Below are 26,675 nucleotides of genomic sequence, written 5' to 3'. Positions count from 1 at the left end.
TCTATCAACAGCTGGAGTCTGGTGCTGAAGTTTATAGAAAAAGAAAAGGTGATAAGTTTCCGGAGAAGAGTGTTATAACAAGAGCCTTGGATAACTAAACAAAGTGCAGTGTGTTTTCTTTTTTTTTTTTTTAAGCTCAACAGTTTACCTTTTGAAATAGCTATTTGGAATTTTAGTTCTTTGGAACTTGTCTTTGCTTTTTTTTTCTTTATGCTTGTCTTTGGAAATTAATTTTTTATGTTTGTTTTTTATTTTAAAAGAAAAAGTTTTAGCATTAATGATTCTCTTCCTTTTCTTTTTAAGGGAGTAGCCTTTTTTTTTTCTTTTTCTCTTTTTGATTTTCTGGTATTTTTGTTTTTCCATCTACCTCCAATACTGGTTTTTTTCTTTCTTTTTATCTTCCTGACTGTTTTTTTCTTTTTCTCTTATGCAGTCTTTTATATTTGAGACCTCTTAATTGGATTAAGGTGTTGAAGAACCTGAAGAATTTTTCCTTTTTAAAAGCTTTTTATTCTTCACTTTTCCATCTTTTTTAGGATTTTACAACTTTTTCTCCTTTGTGTATGTTTATGTTTTTTTCCTTCATTTTTGAATTTTCATTGTTATCTAATCAATCGATTGGATTAAGGTATACAAGAACCTGAAGAAATTCTTTTTTCTTTTATTATTATTATTATTATTTGGCTTCTTTTTTCCTACTATTTTTATTTGGAATCGCAATTGGTTATTTTACAATTGGATTAAGGTCTAGAAGAACCTGAAGATTTTGAATTGTTTGAAATGAGTAGGAAATTAACAGCTACGGTTTTTCAACTTCTACTTCCTCCTCTCCACCATCTGGAGGACAACGTTTAGTACAGACAATGTTAAGGCAAGAGAAAAAAACAAGAAAAAGAAAAAGAAAAAGTGACCCTGCAGATGATTATTCAAGGAATTCAAAACATTCAAACAAGATCAGAGAATATTGAAAAGAGAATAGAGAACATCAAACAAAGAACAGAGAACATTGAACAAAGAACAGGGAAAACCGATGAAAAAGTTGAGAACATCCAACAAATGATGATGAAGTATGATGAGAGACTACTAAAAATTGAAGAAGAAGATAAACAAAGAGATAAGAAGATTGGAGACATTGATACCAGATTAACTGTGGTTCAACAAGATAAAAGTGGTATGCTGAGATGGGAGATGGACAAATCAGAATTTTATCTCAGATTCCAAAACATAGAGGAAGAAAAAGGACAAAATCTAGCTGAGATAATGATAGAAATATTGACTGAAGCTTTGGAAATAATGGAAGAGAAGATGATGGATGGAATAGATGAGGTTTATTGAGTCTTCACAAGATACGCAATGAGAAATAGCCTACCAAGAGAAGTTCACATCAGATTTACAAAGAAAGCCATTAAAATGCAAATATTGCAAGTGGCAAGAGAGAAAATATTGAAATATAAAGATAAGGAGATTGTGGTTTTGAAACAAGTACCCAGAAGAGCGAGAGAGATGAGAAGAGAATACCAATTCTTGACCAAATTACTACTTAAAAAAGAGGTGAATTATAGATGGCTGATTCTAGAAGGTTTAATGTTCACATGGCAAGAACAGAGATACAGAATTGATTCAATTGAGAAAGCTTTTTTTATACAGAATTTTTCAGAGGGAAAGAAGAAGAGGCAGAAAAAGAACTTTCACTAATTGAATTCCAAGAGGACTGCCAAATGACGACTTAAAAAGAGGAAGGCGCAGTAGGTGGAAAGGAGGAAGCCAAAGGTCAACGTGAACCAAGATCCACGAGAGCTGCCAATCCTAATTATAAAATATAACCATGGAAGAGAAAAAATTGATTACAATTAATATAAATGGACTTAATTCAGCCATTAAAAGAAGGAAAACTTTCCATAAATTAAAGAAATTAAAATTTGATATAATCTGCCTACAAGAAGTACATATTAAAAAGCAATATGAACAATTGTTGATACAGCCAAAACTAGGGAAAATATTTACCTCCTTGACACAATGCAAGAAAAGAGGAGTGGTTTTATATATTAAAGAGACCATTCCAGTGAAATTGATTTAATGATGACGACGGAAGAATACTAATGGTGGAAATAATGGATAATAATATGAAAACACTCCTGATTGCAATCTATGCCCCGAATGATAAAGAAGAAGAATTTTATAAAAAATTACATATCAAAATAATTGAACTGGACTATGCTAATATAGTTATGATTGGAGATTTTAATGGAATTGTAGACAACAAACTGGACTATACAGCACAGAAAACAATAAAGCAAAACAGAAAGACTCCCCCTAAATCTTTTTTTAATATGATAGATGAAATAAATTTAAAAGATACATGGAGAGAAAGAAATGCTAAAACTAAACAACACACCTTCTACTCAAATAGACACTTATAATGGTCCAGAATAGATATAATATGGATGTCAACAGAATTGTTAACTAATATCCAAGAAATAAATATTGGAACAAGTACTTAAGCAGATCACAATCCAATGACAATTAAATGGAAAGGACAAAGAAGAAGATCTAGATGGACGCTAAATAATACTATTTTAAAGGAAAAAGACTTCACACAGTGGATGGAGAAAGAACTGGCTTTTTTCTTTAGAGAAAACAAAAAGAAGATACATTAATCCAGAATGTATGGGATACAATGAAGGCACATGCCAGAGGCTTGATAATAGACTATACAAGGAAAAGAAATACCACAAAAAGATTAGCCTCTAAGGCAGGGGTGTCCAACCTTTCACCTTCCCTGGGCCACATTAGAAGATGAAAATTTGGTTTGGGCCACATATAAAATAAAATAACAGTAACGATACCTGATCATCCAAAAAAACCGTAGAAAACATAGTTAACATATTAAATTTATTTGGAAATGAAGTTAGTGAGATGTTTTTATTATTTATTATTAATTATTTATTTAAAATTATTTATTTTTTATCACGGTTTTTATCACGGTTTTTTTTATCACGGTTTATTGTCCGCCAAATTTTGCGGGGGAGAAAGCTCGCCGCCTCGCACCTACCTCTCCTCCTGCAAATGGCCCGGCTGGATGAGGCAGGACTGGAAGGCAGAAGCAGCAGCAGCAGCAGCAGTGGGGCAGCGGCAGCGGTGGGGGCAGAAGCGGCAGTGGGGGCAGGGGCAGAAGTGGCAGCGGGGCAGAAGCGGCAGCAGGAGCAGCGGTGGTAGGGGCAGAAGTGGCAGCGGTGGTGGGGGCAGAAGCGGCGGGCGGCGGCGGGGGGTGGGGACAGAAGCGGCGGTGGGGGCAGCGGTGGCGGGAGAGCGGCGGCGGGGCAGAAGCAGCAGCGGTGGCGGGGGAAAGAAGCGGTGGTGGCGGGGAAGAGGCGCAGCGGCAGCGGAGGGGCAGAAGCAGCAGTGGTGGCAGGGGAAGAAGCGGCGGTGGTGGCAGAAGAAGCGGCGGCGGGGGCAGCAACGGTGGGGCAGAAGCGACGGCAGTGGAGGGGAAAGAAGCGGCGGCGGATGCAGCGGCAGGGGAAGAAGCGGAGGATGCAGCGGCGGTGGGGGCAGAAGCGGCGGCGGTGGAGGGGGCAATGGCGGGGGCAGAAGCAGTGGCAGCAACAGCAGGAGATGGTGCTCTGAAGGCACCCGCCTTTTCTGTTGCTGCTTGGCCTGGCACTCGCCTCGCCCCCCCTTGCACCTGCCTCTCCTCCTCCTCCTCGCTGGCTCTGGCACCAAGGTTGGGGTGGGCACTGGGCCGCATTATGAGGTGACCTGGGCCACATGTGGCCCGCGGGCTGGACAAGCCTGCTCTAAGGCATTAGAGTATGAGTATAAAGGACTTGAAAAAGAGCTACAGAAAATGCCACAGAAAAAGGACATTAAGTTAAAAATGGATATAACTAAACATAAAATGGGTCTAATAGAAAAAGAAGAATTAGCACAGAAAATTAGAGGTGCTAAACAGAATTACTTTGAAGATGCAAATAAACCAGGTAGATGGTTAGCATATAAATTGAGAAAGGAGAAAGAATCAAGGAAAATATTGCAATTAATAGATGATCAAGGCCAAGTTTGCTATGGTAGTAAAGAGAAGAAGGAAATAATTCGAGACTATTATGGGAAACTATACACACAAGAGAATATTGATGAGGAAAAAGTCAAACAGTACCTACAGAATGCTAAGTTACCCCAGATACCTAAAGAGATTGAAACAATGTTAGAAAGCAATATAACGATGAGGGAATTAACTGAAGCACTCAAGAAGCAAAATAATGGAAAGGCACCAGGCCCAGATGGACTTCCGGCAGAATTTTACAAAACATTACAAGAATCGTTGAATCTTCCATTGCTAGAAATTATGAATAAAGTTATGTTAAAGAAGAGGATACCTAAATCATGGTCAGAAGCTTATATTACACTTGTTCCTAAAGAGGAGGTCGATCCATTACAAATCAAGAACTATAGACCTATTTCCCTACTAAACGCAGATTATAAAATTTTTGCTTCAATATTGGCAGAAAGACTTAAAAAATACTTAAATAATTTTATTCATCCTGATCAAAATGGATTTCTGCCAAAGAGACAAATCAAAGACAATATGAGAGTAATCTTGGACACTTTGGAATATTACGAGGCACAACCTGAAAAACAAATGGCTTTGATATTTCTAGATGCACAGAAGGCATTTGACAATGTAAATTAGTGATTCATGTTGTTACTGCTGGAACAGATGGGCTTTGCTAGAAAATGTATTCAAGCAATAGAAGCTATATATCATAAGCAAATAGCAAAGGTAATGATAGAGGGAGAACTGACAGACTCTATTGATATAAGAAAAGGAACAAGACAAGGGTGCCCACTGTCACCTCTGTTGTTTGTGTTAACTTTGGAAGTGCTAAATAGAAATATTAGAGATGAAAAGAATATAAAAGGGATGAAAATTAAAAAGGAAGAATTTAAGTTGCAAGCATTTGCAGATGATCTGGTTTTTATTCTAGAAGACCCACTAGAAACAGCATCAAAATTGATAGAAAATATAGAGACATATGGAAAGGTGGCTGGTTTGAAAATAAAGATAAGACAAATATCTTGACAAAGAATATCCTATCAAGACAAAAGGAAGAACCGGCAGACCTATTGAAAATTCAGGTCACGAATGAGATCAACTACCTGGGTATATACTTGACAGCAAGATGCAGTACACTAAAAGAAAATAACTATATCAAACTTAAACAGCAGATAGCGCTAGATTTGGCGAAATGGGAAAATTTACAACTGTCATTAATAGGGAGAATATCAACAATCAAGATGAATATATTACCCAGAATTTTATATTTGTTTCAAACAATTCCAATTAGGCTTGGAAAAGACTATTTTGAAGATTTAAATAAAATTGTGTTGAAATTTATATGGCAAGGTAAGAAAGCGAGAATAAAGTTAAAACTTTGCAAGATGCTAGAATAAGAGGAGGATTTGGTTTGCCTAATTGGGAGTTGTATTACCAAACTACAAATTTGATGTGGGTTAAGGAATGGATAACATTAAGAAATACTAGATTGTTGACATTAGAAGGACATGATCTGTTGTTGGGATGGCATGCTTTTCTATGGTATAAAGGAACTAAAACACAGGGGTACTTTAGAAGACATTACATACGGGAGTCTCTGTGGTTAAACTGGGAGAAGATTAAAAGACAATGTTATTTGAAAATTCAAGTCTGGCTATCGACTATTGAAGCATTTTCTTATCCTATAATATACAAAAAGGAACAAACAGTTAGATATGGTGAAAACTATACAAAAACTAGAGGAACAAGGTATAAAGATGAATTGGTTTTCATATGTGCAAATAGATTCAAGGTATGATAAAGCAGCAGCAGTGGCAGGGGAAGAAGCGGTGGCGGGGCGGGGGCAGAGCAGCGGCGGCGGCGGTGGCAGAAGCAGCAACAGCAGCAGTGGCGGGGAGAAGTGGCGGCGGCGGCAATAGCAGGAGGTGGCGCTCTGATGGCGCCCGCCTTTTCTGTTGCTGCTTGGCCCAGCGCTCGCCTCGCCCCGCGCCTGCCTCTCCTCCTCCTCCTCGCTGACTCTGGCATGAAGGTTGGGGTGGGCACTGGGCCGCATTACGAGGCGACCTGGGCCGCATGCGGCCCATGGGCCGCGGGTTGGACAAGCCTGATTTAGAGTTTAAAGTGAAAAACACATTTAAACTTTGCTATCATGGTTTATATATTATTTACCCAAACAACGTTAGGTAACTATGGCTATTCCTAACAACTGCACTGTTTAATCAATTAAAAATGCTAACAGAAAGCTCCAATTATTCAGATATTTTCTTCTCCTTTGTCAATTCTATATTCAAAATGCAGAATCAAACAATGTCTTCTATAAAGCTATAATTACTATAAAAGCTATAAACCACAAAATGTGGTTTGGTTGGCTATGGCTTCACATACTATACAAATCCAACCAATATATTTTCATTTATAGCTTATTTTATTCGCTGAAACTTAGCCAATGGTAAGTACTCAGTATTCAGTACTGAATAGACAAGACAAACCAAGATTTAGCATGGATGTAGCATGAACGGTGTCTTTCACAAAAATAAATGGTTCTTTTAAAATTACCAGCTGCTAGTTAAAGTATGGTAGGTGTGCAAAGAATTTGAGTGTCCTGATCCAAGTTGGGGTGTCTCTGCATGGAAAGCAGCTGGTGTATTTAGGAGCAAGAAATCTGCTCCTTAAAGGTAGCCTCAAATGGGCTACAGAACTCATACATTTTTAAAGAAAAGGTGGAGCTTTAGTGAAAGTGTGGTGTTTGAGTGTGTTGTGTCATGTGATGTTTATTCTGGTGAATGTGGGGTTCCTCTGTGAATCAGGTTTAATTAACTCTTTGCATTTACAGGCCTTCTTTGGTGTGTGTATTAAGTCTGGATAACTTATTTGGTGGTTCAAGGAAGTTTGAGTAAATGAATTTCTCCAGTTTGCTATAAAACTCTCCATATAGGCATAGTATTTCAAAATAAGTAAGAAGCATCTCTTTCAAAAATATTGTTTTTTATGCAGACATGTTTAACTGATGTCAAACGTTCAATTTTGTGACTTTGCTATCTAAAATAAAGAAACCCCAAACAGGAAAAAATAATTTTGGAGTGCTTTTGAATTTAATGAACACAAGGTGCTTAATCGGTTAAAATTAATTTAAACTATTACGTGAACTTCAGCTTATGATGAAATTGTCAAATATGTTACTGAGGGAATTTGGGTATCTTTGGAAGGGGGTGGTCTGGAGTCTGGACTAAATATACTTCTTTTCATACCCGCTGAATTCCGAGTCTGTTTTCATACGTGCCTGGAGGACAAAGAGATTTCTTGCAGACATTGCCTAAATCCTACTTGTTAACTTCAGCAAGAAAAGTAAATAAAAGGAAACAATTCTTAAATCCACTCGAAAGGATAAAAGTAAGAAAGTTTGCGATTGTTTGCAAAAGCGTTATTGCGCCCAAAGACCAGCAATTGCGGTAAAAATGCCCCCTTCCCCGTAAAAACGCAGCGCCCAATCAGCCCACCAGGAGTCAATTGGCTTTGTGATATACGGCTGACGAATCAGCTAAACGCAACAACCGCGCCCGCGGCTGTCTCCGGATATCGATTAATCCGGCCTGCCACTTTTGCCGCTTTGGGTACCATCTTTGTGGGGGGCGGCTGAAGGCGGCGAGACGTTGATTTCTCTGCCCGACGTTAGGAGGGGCAGGGCCCGTTCGGCTCAAATCGAGCGATTGCTTCTGCCTGTAAGTGGCGCGGGCCATGAAAGATGGCGGAGTGTTTTGGCGGCGACGACGAGATTTCTCGTCCCTCAGGATGGCTGGGGCAAGCTTGGTGCCTGAGGCGAGTTGGCATGAATGAAGAGTGGCTGCTGCTGGAGGATGGGAGCGAGGTGAGAGGGCCAAAGGCCTTTTCTCTCGACCAGGGCTTGAGGGTCGAGGGAGGGACGGCGAAAAGAGGCAGAAAAAGGCCCTCCCGCGCCCCCTGGCAGCGGCTTAGGAATTACATTCGTGGGCTGTCTGTGCTCCCGGGAACCTGCTAGCTTTTTCTTTAAAAAAAAAAAAAATTAAGTGGTCCGCGTTGAGGATCAGTGCGTGAAAACCCACCTGGCTGCATTAAGCGAATTTTACAATCTGGAACAGCTAGCGGGGATCTTGGGGGAGGGGGGAAACCCCTGTGCCAGAGTAGCCTATGACAGTGACTACTATTGAGAGGATGCTGCAAATAAGTTTTTTTTGAAACTTGGCAACTTTAAGATGTGTGGACTTCAAGTTCCAGAATTCTCCAGCCAGCAGGTATGGAAGTTGTCAAGTTGACATCATGGAAGTTGTCAAGTTTCAAAAACACCGCTCCAGAGGTAGTATCCTCGATTTCAGCAAGCCTTTGGTAAGGTCTTTCATAAATTTACAGTGACCAAATGCTCTTTATTGTAAAGGACAGTTCTCTCTTATTTCCTAGAGCTGTCCTTTCAATTCATTTAATTACTTCCTTGGTTTTGATCTTGGATTTTCTCTTGCAAAGCAAAGTTTGAAGCATAAAACATTACTTTTTAAAAAAAATCCTCATAAACAGTTTTCAGATTTGCCACCTTCCCCCCCACCTTTTTTTTTAAAGGTTTGCCCCTTTAGTTTTGGCAAGAAAATATGTCACACCACTCATAATGTATCCTTGTGGGCAGGATGATAAAAATGGGGGTTGGATGGTACTGCTGTCCCAATGTATTTACAGATGGTGGGACAGCTGGTATCCAAATGGTGTCCACAAATGTTTCTGCCCTGTATCTTCATAAATGACCTAGAAGATGGAGTGGTGGGGTTGTTTATTGTATACATATTATACTCAACTCCTTCCCTCGAAGAAGTTGTAGAGCACTGCACACCAGAACACAAGAACAGTTTTCCCCCGAAAGCCATCATTCTGCTAAGCAAATAATTCCCTCAACATTGTCCAACTATTTACAAAGTCTGCACTACTATTACTGTTAATGTTCTCATCGCTCCACCCATCCTCTCCCACTTGTGATTGTAGGACTGTAACTTGGTCGCTTGTATCCTTACATTTATATTGACTGTTTCCTGGTATGATTTGATTGCTGATTGTACCCTATGACTATCATTAAATGTTGTACCTTATGATTCTTGATTCTTAACTCATGTATTTTTTCTTTTATGTATACTGAGAGTATTTACACCAACACAAATTTCTTGTGTGTCCAATCACATTTGGCCAATAAAGAATTCTATTCTATTCTATTCTATTCTATTCTATTCTATTCTATTCTATACAAGGATAGGAGGATTTCCTAATACAGGTGGTCCTCAACTTACAACCATTCATTTAGTGATTGTTCGAAGTTATAATGGCACTGAAAAAAGTGACTTATGACCGTTCTTCACACTTAACAACCGTTGCAGCATCCCCATGGTCACATGATCAGAATTTGGACACTTGGCAACCGGAATGTATTTATGATAGTTGCAGTGATCACTTTTTGCACTTTCTGATGAGCAAAGTCAATGGGGAGGCCAGGTTCATTTAATAACTGGGGCCAGAAAGGGCGTAAAATGGAGCAAAGCTCAATAACTGTCTTGCTTAGCAATGGAAATGTTGAGCTCAATTGTGCTCGTAATTTGAGGACTACCTGTATCTTCCAGGACAAAAATCATACTTTGAAATGATACTAAAAGATTTCGTATTTAGCGTATGGAAAGATAAAATGCATAAGTATAGGAATATGGGATCCTAATCTGATCCTTCTTCTAGGGGTGTACTCATCATCAGTGGAACAGAGTCCATCCATGTTACTTGTGATCATCATCATCTCTTTCCTTCCACCTTTCCCAGCATTAGAGTCTTCTCCAGGAAGTTAGGCTTTCATATTCATGAGAGACTTTAAGCACACACGTAACACAAACAAAGCACATACAAACACAAACAAGGCTCACTTGAACATAGCCAGCTTTCTAAGCCCTGTTTCTTGATCAGAGATTCATGAAATTTCTTTTTTTAGCTATCAGGATCCATGACACAAAACAAAAGAGGACAACCCTACTGAATTTGTATCTGTCTATGAGGCTAACTGTTTATTGTAAAACATCTTTCTCTCTCTCTCTCTCTAAACAAACAGATGTTGTTTCATGTAAGGGCAGCCAGTGTTACTTTTCAAATTATGTTAATAATTACACAGTGCAGTACTTTTTGGCTGCTTCAGGTATGAGGAGTAGAGATCATTTGTATGGTAGCTTAAGTTGGACGAGTAACACGTACACCATGTGGGATTCTTTAACACCATTTTTTATAACCCAGAGAATTCCCATATCAATAAAATTATTATTTTGCATAAAAAAGACATTTAAGGTTCTATATATCTCCTCATAGCTAAGCAGAACTGAAAATGACTCCTCAGCCTCCTGCTAGCCACTCGGGAGTTGGAAATCTATGAAGGAGTGCAAATAACTGCTTCAAATGGGGTGAATTTAATTATTTTATTTTACTCAAAATAATTTTATGCATGTTTTATTAATTAATTTATTTATTAAATGTATTTGCTGCCCATCTTTCAAACAACTCTGGGTGGCTTACAGCTTAATAAACATTAAAAATATTAAAATCATCAAATATAAAATGACAAAATAGACAAAATAAAACCATTAACGCAAGATGGAAAAGGAGGGAACTGGATATGGGTGGGGGGGTGGATTAGTTTTTAATTAGTCAATCACCTCCAATGTAAACTCCCCATTGGGACTCTGGCCATCTGGCAGAAGCAAGTTTTAAGGCTCTTATAAAAATTAGGAGGGTGGGAGCCAGTTTCACCTCAGGGTAAAATATTCCGAAGGCAGGAGCCAAAGCAGAGAAGTGTATATAAAGAATATCTCTTTTGGTATTCCATTTAGCTAAATTAAGGTTTCATTTTGAGATATGCATATAATTATCTTACTTTTAAAGTTCTTCTAAACTATGATTATAATTAAAGTAGAAATGATTTGTAAAAGTGTGATTTTTAATTTTGTTTTGTTTTGTAATATATATATATATATATATACACACACATATACATATACATATACATATTACACTTAAATATTGCTCAGCAAAAGGACTGAAAAATTTGATTCTGCTCACTTTGGTGATATAATCACATTACTAGCTATGCCCCCTGTAACCTGTAAAGGGTGCATTTTTAAATGAAGTGAAAATGTCCCATATCCTTAAAAAAAAAGTTGTCCCCTTTCTGGCTTACAATAATTAATTAAATTACAATTAAAAAAAAATCTTGTCTATTTCTTTGCTTAGGTAACTTTAGGTCGAGGAGGTGGTGTCACTTACCAGCTGTCCTCAAAATCCTGTCCACTGATGATCTCTCGGAATCATTGCATTTTCAAGCAGAATGCCAGTGGCCAGTGGACCGTGATGGATAACAAGGTAAATTAATCAGAAATGAAAGATGCTGAATGTGGAAACCAGTTTGAAAAAATGACCTGAAAAGCCATAAGTTTTAATGATAGAAATATATATTCGTTTTGTAGGCAATTTTTGAAAATTAAGCAGTTTTTGGAACCTAGCCTGCTGAAATTTAAAAAAAAACTCCACAGATTCAGGAACTTTGTGAAAATGTCATCCAGAACGCAATATTGTTATGTTTTACAGTATACTTTAAATTTATCGTCTGGATTGGGGATTGGCAAGATGGTAAGGGCATTTTAAATTTCATCAATTTTAGCTAGTATGGTCAATGATAACAGACGATGGCAACTGCAGTCTGTTAACCTCTGAAGGGCTATTTGTAGCTCACTTGTTAGCTGAAGAATTGATGAAGGTATTTAATAGACAATAACTAAAGGTTGATATGAATGGAAGGCCCCTTATTACTTAATTTCTTTGCTTGGTTGGATCATATTCCCAGCTGACACATGATTAAATTTCATGTTGTTTAGGAGACCCCTGTTGTCTTATAAGACTTTGGGGAACAATGCAGGGGAATTGGGAAGGTCTAATGCACAAGAGATCATTCCTATCTTATGTATTATCTAGTAACATTCTTCAAATAAACCTGAGTGTCAGCTGTTTTTCCCACCTTAGAGCTTGGGGATATAGCTGAAAATAAGTTGATAAACACAGTTGGGGTTTCATTTAGCAACTGCGTCTTTTAAAGACAAATTTCTGTTTGATAAAAACCAAAACAGTCCCAATTTCTTTGCTAAACGAGGACTACCTATATACGAATCTAGCCTTTAGGAGATTTTTTTTTTTCAAATTGTTATGGCAGTACCATATTTTTTCCATATAAAAGAATATATTTAAAGTCATCAACAATAAAAAACACCCATGCATTGTTTAATAGAATATTATACTAAACATTATGATGAAGGCAATAAAATAAAAACATACAACGAGATGAACTGTTTTGATTTCACTAATAAATTTTGGCCACTTCCTCTTGAAGTGGATGTGGAGTTTTCCTGTGTACTATTTTGTGTTATAAGTTGCCTCGGCACTGATATCTAAAACAGATATTCTATAATCTTTTTAAAGATTTATACTATACCGAATGATTTTTTTAAAAAAGAAATTATTTTGTCATTCATTAACTCAGCCATAGTATTTTCCAGATAATGGAAGCAATTTGATAGCCAGTCTACTGTAGAGATGGTGACTCTAGGAACAATTAATCAATTATAATGTATTTTGCTGGGCTTCTGCTTTCTACTTCAACCCAAGTAATTAATGTTTTGCTGCATTTACTGCCTAGAATATTTGTTGGCTAGTGGGTTTTTGGTCACCTCCAGATATTATACAATAGGCATTTGTAAGCACTGAACTGTTTTTGAAACCATTTTGCAGAAATTTGCTACAAAAAAATAAATTATCTCAGAGCTAATGTTCAGATTTTGTAATGGTTATAAGACAATCTCCTGTATTTCCAAAGCAAAAAGGGTGCTCACATTGCAGCGCTGGTCAAAAGGGCCCCGCAGAGATTATACTACCTGAGACTTCTCAGAAAACAACTACTGAATGAAAAACTGCTGGTGACCTTCTACTGCTGCACCATAGAGAGTATTTTAACATACTGCATCTCTGTATGGTTTGCCAATTGCACAGTGGCAGATAGGAAAGCACTCCAGAGGGTTAACGTCATTGCCCAGAAGATCACTGGTTGCCCTCTGCCCTCTTTGGAAGCGCTTTATAGCTCCCACTGCCATAAGAAAGTTCAAAACATTCTCAAAGATCCATCTCATCCTGGGAAACCTTTTTTTGAACTATTACCATCTGGCGGACGGTACAGAATAATAAAAACAAGGACAAATAGGTTGAAAAACAGCTTCTATCCCAGGGCAGTAGCTCTTTTGAATTCTGCTGTATAGTGTAGTATTGGTGTGGTTTCAGGAATTTTCTGTTCACTGTGTGGAGGATGAAGGATGTGTGTTTGTGTTTATCTTCATGGTCATAGTCATGATGTGCACTGAAGATGGTGTTTGATTTCGTTGTACGAGGTGCAATGACAATAAAGTAAACTAACTAACTAACTAACGATCTCTGTAACTGTGATGTTATAGCAGACAGAAGTCACGTCTACATATTTGAAGTACCCTATGTATAGAATCAAACTTGTAAATTAACTGTATTTTGTCTTGCAGTGAAGATGCCTATGTGTTAACACTGCATTCCTCTGAAGCCGCACTCATTGCGAGTGGGAATGATCCAGTATGATTTCCTTGACCAAATAGTTAAGATTCCCAAGACATTAGAAGCAATAGCTGTTAAAACAGCTTGCATTACATAATCAGAACCTGATGCTTGATTTTTTTTGAGATTTCAATCTTGGTAGCAGATTTCTGTTAGGCACTTTACTTCTAGTAGAAGTATACAGTATTGACAACTCGCGGCAGACAACTTTTTGTTGCCAACTCGCCACAGCCATCTCATCATGGCCTACTTGCTGTGGCCAACTTACCAAGTTGACTGTGGCAAGTTGGCTGTGGCGAATTGTCATGAACCTATACAAGAGACTGGTAAAGAGTATTATACTGCACCTGGTTATTAATTAGCTAATTAGAAGCTATGCTAAATAAATTACTTTATTAAATAAATAAATACATTCCTTAATAGCCATATTAAATCTGCTTATCCACTGGATCACTTTTAGTTTGGATCACTTTTTTTCAATTTTTTTTCTGTTTTTCTCCATAAATTCTCCATATTTCTTCTTTTTTAATGTTTTTTTTAAATTTTTTATAGAGCCTAAATGGTGTCTGGCTGAACTGTGAACGCATTGAGCCTTCAAGGGCCTATATTTTACAAGAGGGGGACTTTATCCAATTAGGTGTGCCTTTAAAACACAAAGAAACTGCTGAGTATGAATATGCACTGATAAAGGAAGAAAGGAAGATAATTAGCCCATTTTTGGCACAGAAACATGAGCAGGGGACAGAGAAAGTAAAAGACAGAAGTAAACGAAAAATTAGCTTGGAGGAATCAGAGATATCTGGAGCCGAAGGGCCTTCCCATTCTAGATCCAAGAGAGATCGAGTATCCTCTGATAATGACTCTTTGGGAAAATCTCAGAAAGGCAGTATTGATCTGTCTAAACCACCAACGGAAAACACGGAAACCATAGTACTACTGTCATCAAAACCAAGTAAAAAGGAGAAGAAGAAAAACCACTGTAACTCTGTGCAGCCTGATCAAGTATTTCTCATCTCTAAGGAACAAAACACACAAAGTCTGGAACAGTCTTGGAACAGTTTGGAACAAGTAATAAAAACTCTGGAAGACATGACAAAGCTCAAAGCCAAAGTGCAGGAGAAACAGAGAGCAGTCTTGACTGTAAAACAAAAACCCAAATTTGCTCCAAAAGAGATTCAGGTATTGGAGCAGGAGCTGCAACAACTGCAAGAACAATTATGTACGGAGCAGCAGCAGCAGCAGCAACAAGTAGAACAGTTAGAGAAAACTTTCTGTAATGAACTACAGGTAGGTTTAACCATGATAAGCTTTCATTTATCTTTTAAAATAGTCAAGCTTTAGGTGAACCTACACTGGGGGGGGTGGGGGGGGCACTGCAATGTACTTGGAAAATGCCAGTATTTAGGGTAGAGTATTTTAATAAAGGTAACATTTGTGGACTTCTGAAAAAGGTAACTTTTTGGTAAAATTAGCTACATCTTCTATAATTTTTAACTTTTTAAACCTATTTTATGCATAACCTGCTGTCTTTTGTGGTGCAGTACCAGCACTTCATTCAAAGAAAGAATACATCCTTTGGCTTCCTAAAAAATGATCATCCCTAACATGAATGACCAGAGGGAGGGAAAGGTCAGCCTTTTTAATATTGGCAAATTTTTTCAGATTTTTAGTCACCGTCACACAACTTTAGTGATCCCCTCCTTTCTCCACAGGAATTGAAAATGTGAAAAGTTTCCTCTCTCCATAAGTTTTGCAAATTTTTCAGATTACTGGCTTTAGTTCTCCAGGGTAGTTCTACCTGTTATTTCTTGGGGGGAATTTTGTAACATTTTAAATTTCATGTTTTCAATAAACAACACTTTAAAAACATCTTTGGAAAAGGTAACGTATATTAATATACACTGCTCAAAAAAAAGGGAACACTTAAACAACACAATGTAACTCCAAGTCAATCACACTTCTGTGAAATCAAACTGTCCACTTAGGTAGCAACCCTGATTGACAATCAATTTCACATGCTGTTGTGCAAATGGAATAGACAACAGGTGGAAAGCATAGGCAGTTAGCAAGACATCCTCAATAAAGGAGTGGTTCTGCAGGTGGTGACCACAGACCACTTCTCAGTTGCTTTCTGGCTGATGGTTTGGTCACTTTTGAATGCTGGCGATGCTTTCACTCTAGTGGTAGCATGAGACGGAGTCTACTATCCACACAAGTGGCTTAGGTAGTGCAGCTCATCCAGGATGGCACATCAATGTGAGCTGCTGTGTCTGTCAGCGTAGTGTCCAGAGCATGGAGGCACTACCAGGAGACAGGCCAGTACATCAGGAGAAGTGGAGGAGGCCGTAGGAGCGCAACAACCCAGCATCAGGACCGCTACCTCCACCTTTGTGCAAGGAGGGACATTAGGAGCACTGCCAGAGCCCTGCAAAATGACCTCCAGCGGGCCACAAATGTGCATGTGGCTGCTCAAACGGTCAGAAACGGACTCCATGAGGGGGGTATGAGGGCCCGATGTCCACAGGTGGGGGTTGTGCTTACAGCCCAACATGGTACAGGACGTTTGACATTTGTCAGAGAACACCAAGATTGGCAAATTTGCCACTGGTGCCCTGTGCTCTTCACAGATGAAAGCAGGTTCACACTGAGCACATGTGACAGACGTGACAGGTTCTGGAGATGCCGTGGAGAACGTTCTGCTGTCTGCAACATCCTCCAGCATGACTGGTTTGGCAGTGGGTCAGTAATGGTGTGGGGTGGCATTTCTTTAGGGGGCTGCACAGCCGTCCATGTACTCGCCAGAGGTAACCTGACTGCCATTAGGTACCAAGATGAGCTCCTCAGACCTCTTGTGAGACCATATGCTGATGTGGTTGGCCCTGAGTTCCTCCTAATGCAAGACAATGGTAGACCTCATGTGGCTGGAGTATGTCAGCAATTCCTGCAAGACGGCGGCATTGATGCTATGGACTGGGCCGCCTGTTCCCCAGACCTGAATCCAATTGAGCACATCTGGGACATCATGTCTTGCTCCATCCACCAACGCCGTGTTATACCACAGACTATCCAGGAGTTGGGGGATGCTTTAGTCCAGGTGTGGGAGGAGATCTCTCAGGAGACCATCTACCATCTCATCAGGAGCATGCCCAGGCACTGTAGGGAGGTCATACAGGCACGTGGAGGCCACACACACTACTGAGCCTCATTCTTACTTGTTTTAAGGACATTACAACAAAGTTGGATCAGCCTGTAGTGTTTTTTTCCACTTTAATTTTGAGTGTAACTCCAAATCCAGACCTCCATGGGTTGCTAAATTTTATTTCCATTGATAATTTTTGTGTGATTTTGTTGTCAGCACATTCAACTATGTAATGAACAAAGTATTTAATAAGAATATTTCATTCATTCAGATCTAGGATGTCTTATTTTTGTGTTCCCTTTATTTTTTTGAGCAGTGTAGAAAAATTCAATAGCAGCTATTAGGTTCAAGTGTTTTCAGCTGAAGATGTTTTTTTTCCTTTCTGGTATGATAAAAACTATTGATGTTTCACTGCTTTATCTGTTTCTTTAAATTTGTTATTTGGTGGGTGGAAGAGAGAGGGTTAGGATTAGGGTTAGCCTTAAAAGAGAACAAAAGAGCATTTTGAACATTCAACAATAGAGGCATTCATGTTAAAAGTACAGTATAGTGTTTAGCAGGATATACATTTGATTGCCAAAAATGAAGATAATTTTTCAGAATTTATTTATATTTTAAAATTTTAGTTTTCACAACCTGTAATTGTCCTCTGTTGCATTTTTTAAGTATATGGAGAAACAACTTTGTACATGATATCCAGCAAACTGACATTCGTTTTTTAAATATTTTTTTCTGGTTGTGATTCAAATTGTGATTCATGTAGAAAGCAAACAAAGAACATGGAGAAGAAAGACTGAAAGACCAACTTGCTCAGATTCTACTACAGGTAATTTGGAGATTTTTATGTTTTTAATCACTTAAAAGAGAAAACCTAGTTATTAGATTCATAGAAATCTTTTCCCTGGGCCAATCTAACTGGATTTGGCATTCCTATGCTATTTGTATTCTTAAAAAGATTTTTTGGCCTTATTTTCATAAAAATATTCATATATCTCCACCACATGATTATGGGCCTTAGTTTGTTGATCAAAAATTGAGAATATAATTAAATACCTTTGTTTTGTCACGAATTCAGTTCTGAAGCTACTATGGTCACTTAGTTTCTCCAGGGAGGGACTGCAGCTTGTTTAATTGCTCCGTAGTTGTAGTTGCTTCATCCACCTGATATCCAGAGCAATTATCTTGCCCTACTAAAGAAACTAGTTCCTGATATCTATAATTCTGTGATGAAATTTTAATACTGTATTTCATAGGCCTGACTGTCACCGTTGTGAATTTTCCATTGTTTTGACAGCCTATTTGATAGTTGTCCAGAATTCATCCTGTTTTATTTTTTATATTTATTTCTTTTCCATCTCCATATTGCCTCCTGTTGGTTTCCTATCAAGTTTGTGTTTTTCCTGAACTTTATATAATTCAGAGATAACAGCGATGTGACCACTGATAAATTGCTAGGACATTAGTTGTGTATCTTGGTGTAGTGTAAGTCATTATAGTGTTGGCTTCTCCTTTAGATGAAGGTAGCCAACTTCTTGTTGTTCTTGCTTAAAATTTATATTTTATATTTTATTTATTCATCATTCATCTTTTAACAACTTTTTACATGAAGACTTCTTAAATAAAGAATATATATACATAGATGGCAAGGAGGGCAGAATGATGAAAGCAAAGGGACCTAGCCCTTTTGTGTGTGTGTCTTGTGACATTACTTACATATACAAAAAGGGTGGCGGTTTTCAAATACAACACAGCAATAATATTTTTATCATTTTGTCTAGTGCGTATCTTTAAAGTTAATAGCTCTGTGTTCTCATAGACTTCTACTTTTTTAGTGTTTTATAGTTTGATAATCGTGTATAGGTGAATATTTGTACATTTTATGGAACACATTCAGAAGAGTTGAATTTTCATGGCAACCAGCTTCAGAGATATCAATTTGAATGCCGATACTGTTTTTGTTTGCTTTTAATTTTTAGCATCAGGCCCTGATGGAAGAACTGAATCGTAATAAGAAAGATTTTGAAGAAATAATTAAAGCCAAGGATAGGGAATTGAAAGAAACCAAGGTATGAGTAGACCCTATGAACATGTGGAAAATGGATAGTGCAGACATTCTACAATCCTCTTTTAAATGCCTATAACATTTCTTCAGGAAGCTCCTGTCTTCCTTTTCACTGACACAGTGTTTTAACTGCCCTCATTTTTTCCTTTCTATGTTTAAATATGGTTGTGGATTGAAAAGAAGTATTTTAACTAACCATATCGGCAAAATTTATATTTCTGAATACAAGATAATTCATCGTAAGAAGCATGTTGTCCCTTTCCTAGTTTCAGCAATGGCATTCCTAGTGTTTTTGTATTCTGTCTTGGCCATAGGAGGAGAAGGAGAAAGCAAGGGCACAAAAAGAGGAGGCACTGAACCAGATGAATGATGTATTGGAGAATGAGCTGCAGTGTACAATTTGCTCTGAACACTTTATTGAGGTAAGATAAATATTATTGTTTTGTTCAAAAGTGAAAATTTTAGAGCAAAGTGCAAATTTGTTCTTCATATTTTTAGGAAAACCATGGGGGAAGATTAAAGCTTAAAACTTCCTGTGGAGAAAGCTTAAATAAGTTACAAAAGATTTTATAAAAAGATTTTTTTAAAATGTAGACTAGGGCCAATGGAGCATATCCGATCAATTTATTTAGCAACAGTCAATGAAAAAGTCAATTGAGGCAAACATGAGAATATCAGAAATAGATAAAACATTTTTTTGAGATGCCTTTCTTTGCTTTGCCCCATCTTTCCAGGTTAGACACATGGATACTTGTGAGTGTGTTTTTCAGGTGGTAACATACAGATTGTTGAATCTCCATGTCCCTATTGCTACCCCCTCTAGTAAATCCTTCTAGATTATTTTCTTTGGGGATTTTAATGATTTGGCTGAGATACCTGTTTCCTCCTCAGTATTAATTATTTCAGATTTTTTTTAAAGTTCTGGTTTATCAAGAGAAAAATGTGTGGGACATAATAGCTGTCTGTCAAGGCAGAATTGTTCCAGAAAACAAGACAAGAAAAAGTGGATTTCAGTTTAAAAAAATATTTTTTTGTTGAACATCAAAAAGAATCCTCCTGAGTGGTGGTAGACCTTACTGGAAAGGTTGGGACAGAGCCTGAACAGTTATTTGACAGAGATACTTAGTAGTTTGTATACTGGGCAAGGGGGTGGCTAAATGATTTCTAAGGCTCTTTCCAATGCTTACATTCTATGATTTAGAACTTAATATATTAATACATATAATATACATTACATATATAATATAATTTTGGGGTCTAAATGATAGGAGAATAGTAACCAGTTCAGACTTGACCTCTGTGAGGTGCATCATACAAAAAGCATATCAGGGAGGAGATCTGTCCAATGACTTCTGCCAAGGACTGGTCTCAAGGGCAGGCCCACATCTAGTGGTATCCAATCCAAGGAAGTAAATTTAAGCTAGACATTAGGAGGTAGTTCCTCATAAGCCTTTGGAAGTGATTCCAAACTAAGTGGTGATTTCTGCTTTACTGGAGGTTTTCAAATGGAGGCTGTTGCCCTTTTGAGACCTGTTGTTTTCCCAGGCATGGAGGATAGATAATTAGCTGAGCCTACGTTGGTTGGTTATTGGCCTTCTTGGATGCCATATATTATGTTTCTTTTATTTTTGATTATTGTTTTTACCTTGTTGGTTTCATATTGTTTTAATTTGTTAACCATCCAGAATCACGTTTTTGAGGGGAATTGCTATTTATTTATTCAGTTTATATAGTCATCCATCTCACTTTTATATGACTCAAGCAGCTTAAAATAAAACAACTAAAACAATAATATAAAATGCACAATATAAAAGCGAATAAAAACAAAACCACATACCAGAAGGCATCCACACGGCCAGGAGATGGGCTTTAACCTACCTCAAGGGTCTCAGACCTAGGGAGAAAGGCAAGTTTTTAAGGCCTTACAAAAGATCTACAAGGATGGGGCTAATACTAATCTCAAGGAGGAGGATGTTCCAAAGGGCAGATGTCATAGCAGAGAAGCCAGTTAATCATATGCCCTTCCTGCCAGCTCTGGTAGAACAGATACAAACAACTAGGGAGAAATGGTTCCACAAATAACCTGATCCTAGGCCATGAGGGGCTTTAAAGGTGACAACCAGCACCTTCAATTGCATCCGGAAGCATACCAGAAGCCAATGCAGCTCGTGAAGTAGTGGTATCCCATGCGCCAAATGACTGGAACCAACAACTGCCCATGTTGCTGCATTTTGCTCTAATTGAATACTCTTCAAGGGCAGCTCCATGTCAACTGAATTGCAGTAGTCTGATCTGGAGATTACGGGAGCATGAGTGTCTGTGATTAGGGTCCCCTAGTCCAGAACAGGAGCAACTAACACACAACCCTAAGCTGTGAAAAGATCTTCCAAGTCATGGCTGCCATCTGTTCTTTGAGCAGGAGCTGTGAGTCCAGGAGAACCCCATATTGCACAGTGAATCTGTCTGGGCAATGTCATCCATCCAAACCCAAAGATGGAAGATCCCTGGAACCAGAAGGTCCAAAAACATAGTCCTACTTGGTCTTTCTTGAATTGAAGTAAAGATTGTTGTGCCCAATCCAGGCCCTCAGTGGTTCTAGAATCCCTTAGAAAGTAAATTAACTAAGCTGGAAGTGATTTAATACTATATGATGCTGTTTTTAAAACACTGCCCCGTTTTATAACTTTCCTTGCCACATTTATTAAGTGAACCACTGTAGTTGTTAAATTAGCAACATGGTTGTTAAGTGAATCTTGTTTCCCCATTGACTTTGCTTGTCAGAAGGTTGCAAAGGGGGATCACGTGATCCCAGGACACTGCAACTGTCATAAATGAGAGTCAGTTGTCAAGTATCTGAATGTAAATCATGTGACCACGGGGATGCTGCAGAGGTCATAAGTCACTTTTTTCAATGCTGTTGAAACTTTGAACAGTCAGTAAATGAGCTTTTGTAAGTCAAGGCCCATCTGTATTGTGGAAGAAATGTGACAAAATCTGTTATACTGCACAGTGGAAATATGCAGAATTACCTTGGTAAGTGCCGGGTTTATATTTAAACAATTCTGTTTTATACAATTCTTCCCTGAGATAAACTGATGAACAAAAGAAGGGCCTTCTATAAAGTGGCACTTTTCTTGTGTTCTTGTTTTTATACAGGCTGTCACTCTGAATTGTGCACATAGCTTCTGCTCCTATTGCATTGATGAATGGATGAAACGTAAGGTGGAGTGTCCAATATGCAGAGGAACAATATTATCCAAGACTCGCTCACTGGTTCTGGACAACTGTATTGACAGGATGGTGGAAAACTTGGATGCTGAGACAAAGCACCGGCGCCTGTCCCTTATCCAAGAGAGAAAAGGTGAGAGGTGGGTCCTCCATTCTTAGCAATTGAATTTTTTTTGCCAGTAGCTTATTTTAGGGAGTAATTTAGAAATGTATCAATAGCAAGCGAAACGTACTTCTATAATTTAATTTTATTCCTGATGAAATCTCTTTACCTGCATTTCTACTAGAGTTTCAGGATTGAATTGTGCTCAGATTTGAAGGGAGAACAATATAGCAAATTTGCCAGATATTTTACAAGTTGTACAGTTGCATAGGTTAACTCCCTATTCAATCCATATTGTTTAATACTAATGTGTGTGTTTGTGTGCGTGTCTGTGTGTGTATGTATGTATGTTTCTATCTCACTTTCTTCCATTATGGAATTAGAATATATAGCAATAGCAGTAGCACTTGGACTTATATACCACTTCACAGTGCTTTATAGCCCTCTAAGCAGTTTACAGAGTCAGCGTGTTGCCCCCAACAATTTGGGTCCTCATTTTACCCACCTCAGACAGATGGAAGGTTGAGTCAACCTTGAGCCACTCAGAATTGAACTCTTAGAATGAGCAGTGAGTTAGCCTGCAATACTGCATTCTAACCACTGCGCCACCACGGCTCTTATATATGGTCTTCCATTACAAGGACTGACCAGGTACAGTTCTGCTGTTCTGCAATAAGCCTGGGCTTCCAAGTGAACCAGGTTCTCAGGATCAGCTGTTTGAAGTATCATGTTGCAAGTAAAATGGTGTCTGTTGAGGAATCCAGTTTGCAGCTAAAATTTAGTGGTCTCTTTATTTTGTTCCACTTTTTTTGGATATACAGTGATGAGATAATGGGTAGGCACATTTTGTAATAACTGATCTCTTTCCTTAATAGTCTCTTTGGAACAGTTGTGCCATTAAGTAGGATACATACATACATAAGTGTGTGTTTGTATGTGTGTATGTTTGTGTATGTTTATGTATATGTATATGTAGGGCAGTGAGCCCCAACCTAGTGTCTGAAGACCATTCACTGTCTGTGAGATTACTGAAAATGGTCCCTGATGTAGGTGCTAGGCAGCTAGGATAAATAGTATATTGCTTGAAATGTTTAAAATCTTGACAATAGTTGACTTTTAGGAAACAAAGATGGTTCTAATTTTCCTGCCTTATATTAACATCAGGGTTTTCAGACTTTGTCCTTGTGCATTTAAAACAAAACTTCAAAAAATTATTGATCAAACGTTATCTGTGTAGGGCAGAAAAAGTAGCACAAATGCTTTAGAACCATGAATACTGATACATTCATTAGGGAAGGGGTTTTATCTGTGGGCTGTCAGACTCCTGAATGGAAAATAACCTTACAACAACATAGTAAATGTGACTTGCAGGGCCGACACGACATGCAATAAGTTCACATGGTGCAATAGGGCAGTGTGTGTTGGTAGGATTCACTTGGTTAGGGATTTTCTGTCTTCACTGTGAATTGTATTGTGTTGTGGGGTTTCATGAAGGGAGGCTCAGCCAATCTCATTGTACACAATGATAATAAAGGTTTGAATTTTGGGTGTCAAACTCATGTTGGCACGGTGGCATCACATGATGTATCAGGACTCTTTTCCCCTTTGCTAAACGAGGTGTGGGCATGACCAGGGTGTGATGCATCCAGCTCGCAGGCTGGGAGTTTGACAGCCCTGCATTAAAGTATAAAATGTTATCAGCTGTAGGTTATAAAATATTAAAATAGGAATAAGCCCATAGGTATCTACATAGAAACATGAAACCTGTGCATATCTGAATAAGTTTATTCATGAGATTAATAGATTTCTACTCTGATGTCTATATGTGACTTGAAATCCTAGTAGGACCCACCTCATCCTACAAATTTATCTACCTATGACTAGTGATTCTCAATCTGTGGTCTGAAGACACCTTGGAAGCCATGTCACCATAAGAGGTCTGCGAAGACTTGCAGAAATGTTATGATTTAAATCTTGAGTTAAATCTTGGGGGTCTATAGCAATAGTCCATGGCCACAAAAGATATTTAAAGGAAGTCCTTTGTGAAGAAAAGGTTAAGAACCACTGGCTTTGACTATCTATGGAAGTTCTCCAGTTGGTATCTCTACAACATTGATTTAAGACGGCTGATGGTGAAATGGCCTTGTGCAAAACTTCACTAGATATTTTTGTATGTAAGCTTGTGACAGAGATTTATTTGAAATAAGTTTTTAAAATTATATATAATTTTTGTATATTAAGGTATCTATATCAGCCTAAGTCATACAAACATTGTATATACTAATTATTGTATTTTTGTGTGTTTTATTGCAGGAAAGCAGATTGTTCCACCAAGCCCACCATCAGACAGTGAGAGCAGTAGTCTTACCTCTTCTTCAGACAGTGAGAGCAGTAGTCTTACCTCAACAATAGATAGTGAGAGTAGTAGCCTTCCATCTATGCATTCCCTTAGTAGTACTTTCACAAGCAGCTCTGAAAGTGATGATTATGAGGGTGACTACGATAGTCCCCATGTGATATGAAAATCTGCTCTGCATGTGTGCAGCATTTTGGAATCTCCTCAAGATGGTTTCTGTGGGGGAAAAGGGTATTTGGAACAAAGAAGATGTCAAATTTTAAATTGTGGATTAAAGGAGCTTTGCAGGATCCTGTTCTTTTCTTCATTGCATATATGGGTATCTTAACCTCCAAAAGTCCAAATTTTCAATTGTATGACCCATTTGTCACACTGGACTCATGGTGATTAACCCTTGTCTGTTCTTGCTATGAAAACTGGGGCTATGCAAACCTATTTGAAAGATGCTTCACAGCATAAAGGAATGTGTATTGAAAAAGTCCTGTTTGTCCTGAATCAGTCAAGCTGCTATTGTATTTTTCTCCATGCTCTTTCTTTTCTACAGTCAAGTGAAAAGAACAGGAACAGCTTCCAGAGCAAATGCATGAACCTGGCAAAACATAGCTGTTTATTGATTAGAAGAGTAGTGCTTCATACATGCTTCTCTGTGTTAATGAAGCAGATTTCTTTCAAAGGTTTTCATAGCTTGAATAAAAATTGTAAATGAGAATGCACAAGCTTGAATATCACAAATTTGAATGTTCTCTCAGTAACTTTAACAATGACAGTTGGTCAACTGAAATGTATACTATGATGTGACAGCAGTTTATATATATATATCTAATGGTTCATAAGAAAAATAAGAATGGTAGCCTCAGTTATAACTTTAAAACATGTTAATTTAACATGATAATTGTTAAAGTTTGCAGGAAATGTACTGTGTTTTTCATAAAAGGATCTAAATTGTTTTCCTCAATTTCTGTTGCCAGAATAAAGTGAAATTTATTCAAAACTTTGTGGGAGGGGAAAGTAACTACTCAGGATACCTTGAGATTACAGTGAAGAAAATCACCTGAAAAAGCAGAGTGAAGAAAGTACATTTCTGAACAAATGGAAGATCACACAATATCAGTGTTCTAGAATTTTATTGTCATAAGTGTACAAGACCCATGTTCCAGGCTTTGCATTCAATCCATCAAGCAATTGACTATGCCTTCTTTTTTGTTTTGGTATTACTTGAAGATATTGTTTTATTTATTAATTAAGGTGCAAGATATAAAAAAGAAATAATCTTTTATTTCTTTGTTTATGAATTTTTGTACAGTCAATGCAGTCTATCTATTTTGGTTTTAACAAGAATGATTAATTTTACACTTTAATAACGACTTTGCAAATGTAAATGTTAAGTATCATTACAAGCAATGGTAAGCAGCCTTAATAGTTGTCAATACTGCAGCAAAACTCTTATGTGACAAGGTCCTATTCAGACTATTCAGCCCAGAATTTATTGGTGGAGTTACAGCCTAGTGAAAAAACTTAAGTACACCCCCTTTGAAATGTTTGACTTTTTCAACATATTTCAATATTTACTCTTCATTTTAACAATATTGATAAAGTAATTATACTTGTACATTTGTCACCTCAAATACCTAAAATTAGGTTTAGGTACCAGATCTGGTGCAAATGATTAGAATACTGTTAGAGAAGATTTGGGAGGAACTTGCCTTATTAAAACCTGAGACATTTGGTTTGCTTTACTCTTAGTTGCTGAAGTGTGTGATATCACAGGTCTATTTCAAAAGATATCCCTGAAACCTTCAGAAAGAAAAAGATAATTGTCTATGACTCTGGAAAGAGATTTAGAAAGCTTGCCAGAAAATTGGATTTTAATCACTGCACTTTATAGAACAGGGCTGTCAAACTCCCGGCTCGCGGGCCAGTTAAGTCATGCACTGGCCACGCCCACTCCCGGTTTAGCAAAGGGGAAAAATGTCCTGATACGTCATGTGGCACTGCCATGATGTGAGTTTGACACCCCTGGTATAGAAGATCATCTACTAATGGAGAAGATTTCAAACAAGTGCCAACTTACCC

General features: G+C 37.9%; 1 protein-coding gene across 4 annotated transcripts; it reads left to right on the top strand.

Moving 5' to 3' along the window:
• Positions 1-7,773: 7,773 nt before the first annotated feature.
• On the top strand, positions 7,774-25,894 carry RNF8 (ring finger protein 8). Of its 4 annotated transcripts, none has more exons than XM_087935317.1 (8): positions 7,774-7,870; positions 11,324-11,452; positions 14,267-15,001; positions 17,617-17,679; positions 18,830-18,919; positions 19,230-19,337; positions 22,072-22,276; positions 24,560-25,894. In XM_087935317.1, the coding sequence occupies exons 1-8, from the start codon at positions 7,790-7,792 to the stop codon at positions 24,766-24,768; spliced, it is 1,620 nt and encodes a 539-aa protein (XP_087791443.1). In that variant the 5' UTR covers positions 7,774-7,789; the 3' UTR covers positions 24,769-25,894. The 4 variants fall into 4 exon arrangements, with proteins under 4 accessions (XP_087791443.1, XP_087791449.1, XP_026551365.1 ...); XM_087935323.1 differs by having other exon boundaries at positions 22,072-22,283; XM_026695580.2 differs by having other exon boundaries at positions 7,774-7,919.
• Positions 25,895-26,675: the final 781 nt, after the last annotated feature.

The sequence above is a fragment of the Pseudonaja textilis genome, chromosome 1 (assembly GCF_049901715.1).
Source record: "Pseudonaja textilis isolate UNSWEBS1 chromosome 1, rPseTex1.2, whole genome shotgun sequence".
Classification (NCBI taxonomy): domain Eukaryota; kingdom Metazoa; phylum Chordata; class Lepidosauria; order Squamata; family Elapidae; genus Pseudonaja; species Pseudonaja textilis.
This window is presented reverse-complemented; position numbering and strand designations above follow the sequence as displayed.

What these genes read in the sequence shown, in the direction of transcription:
- RNF8 (XM_026695580.2), top strand. Translation starts at nt 7,797, where the DNA reads ATGGCGGAGTGTTTTGGCGGCGACGACGAGATTTCTCGTCCCTCAGGA. An exon ending in TGCTGGAGGATGGGAGCGAG is followed by an intron (nt 7,920 to 11,323) that starts GTGAGAGGGCCA and finishes TTCTTTGCTTAG; the next exon opens with GTAACTTTAGGTCGAGGAGG. An exon ending in TTGCTCAGATTCTACTACAG is followed by an intron (nt 17,680 to 18,829) that starts GTAATTTGGAGA and finishes TTTAATTTTTAG; the next exon opens with CATCAGGCCCTGATGGAAGA.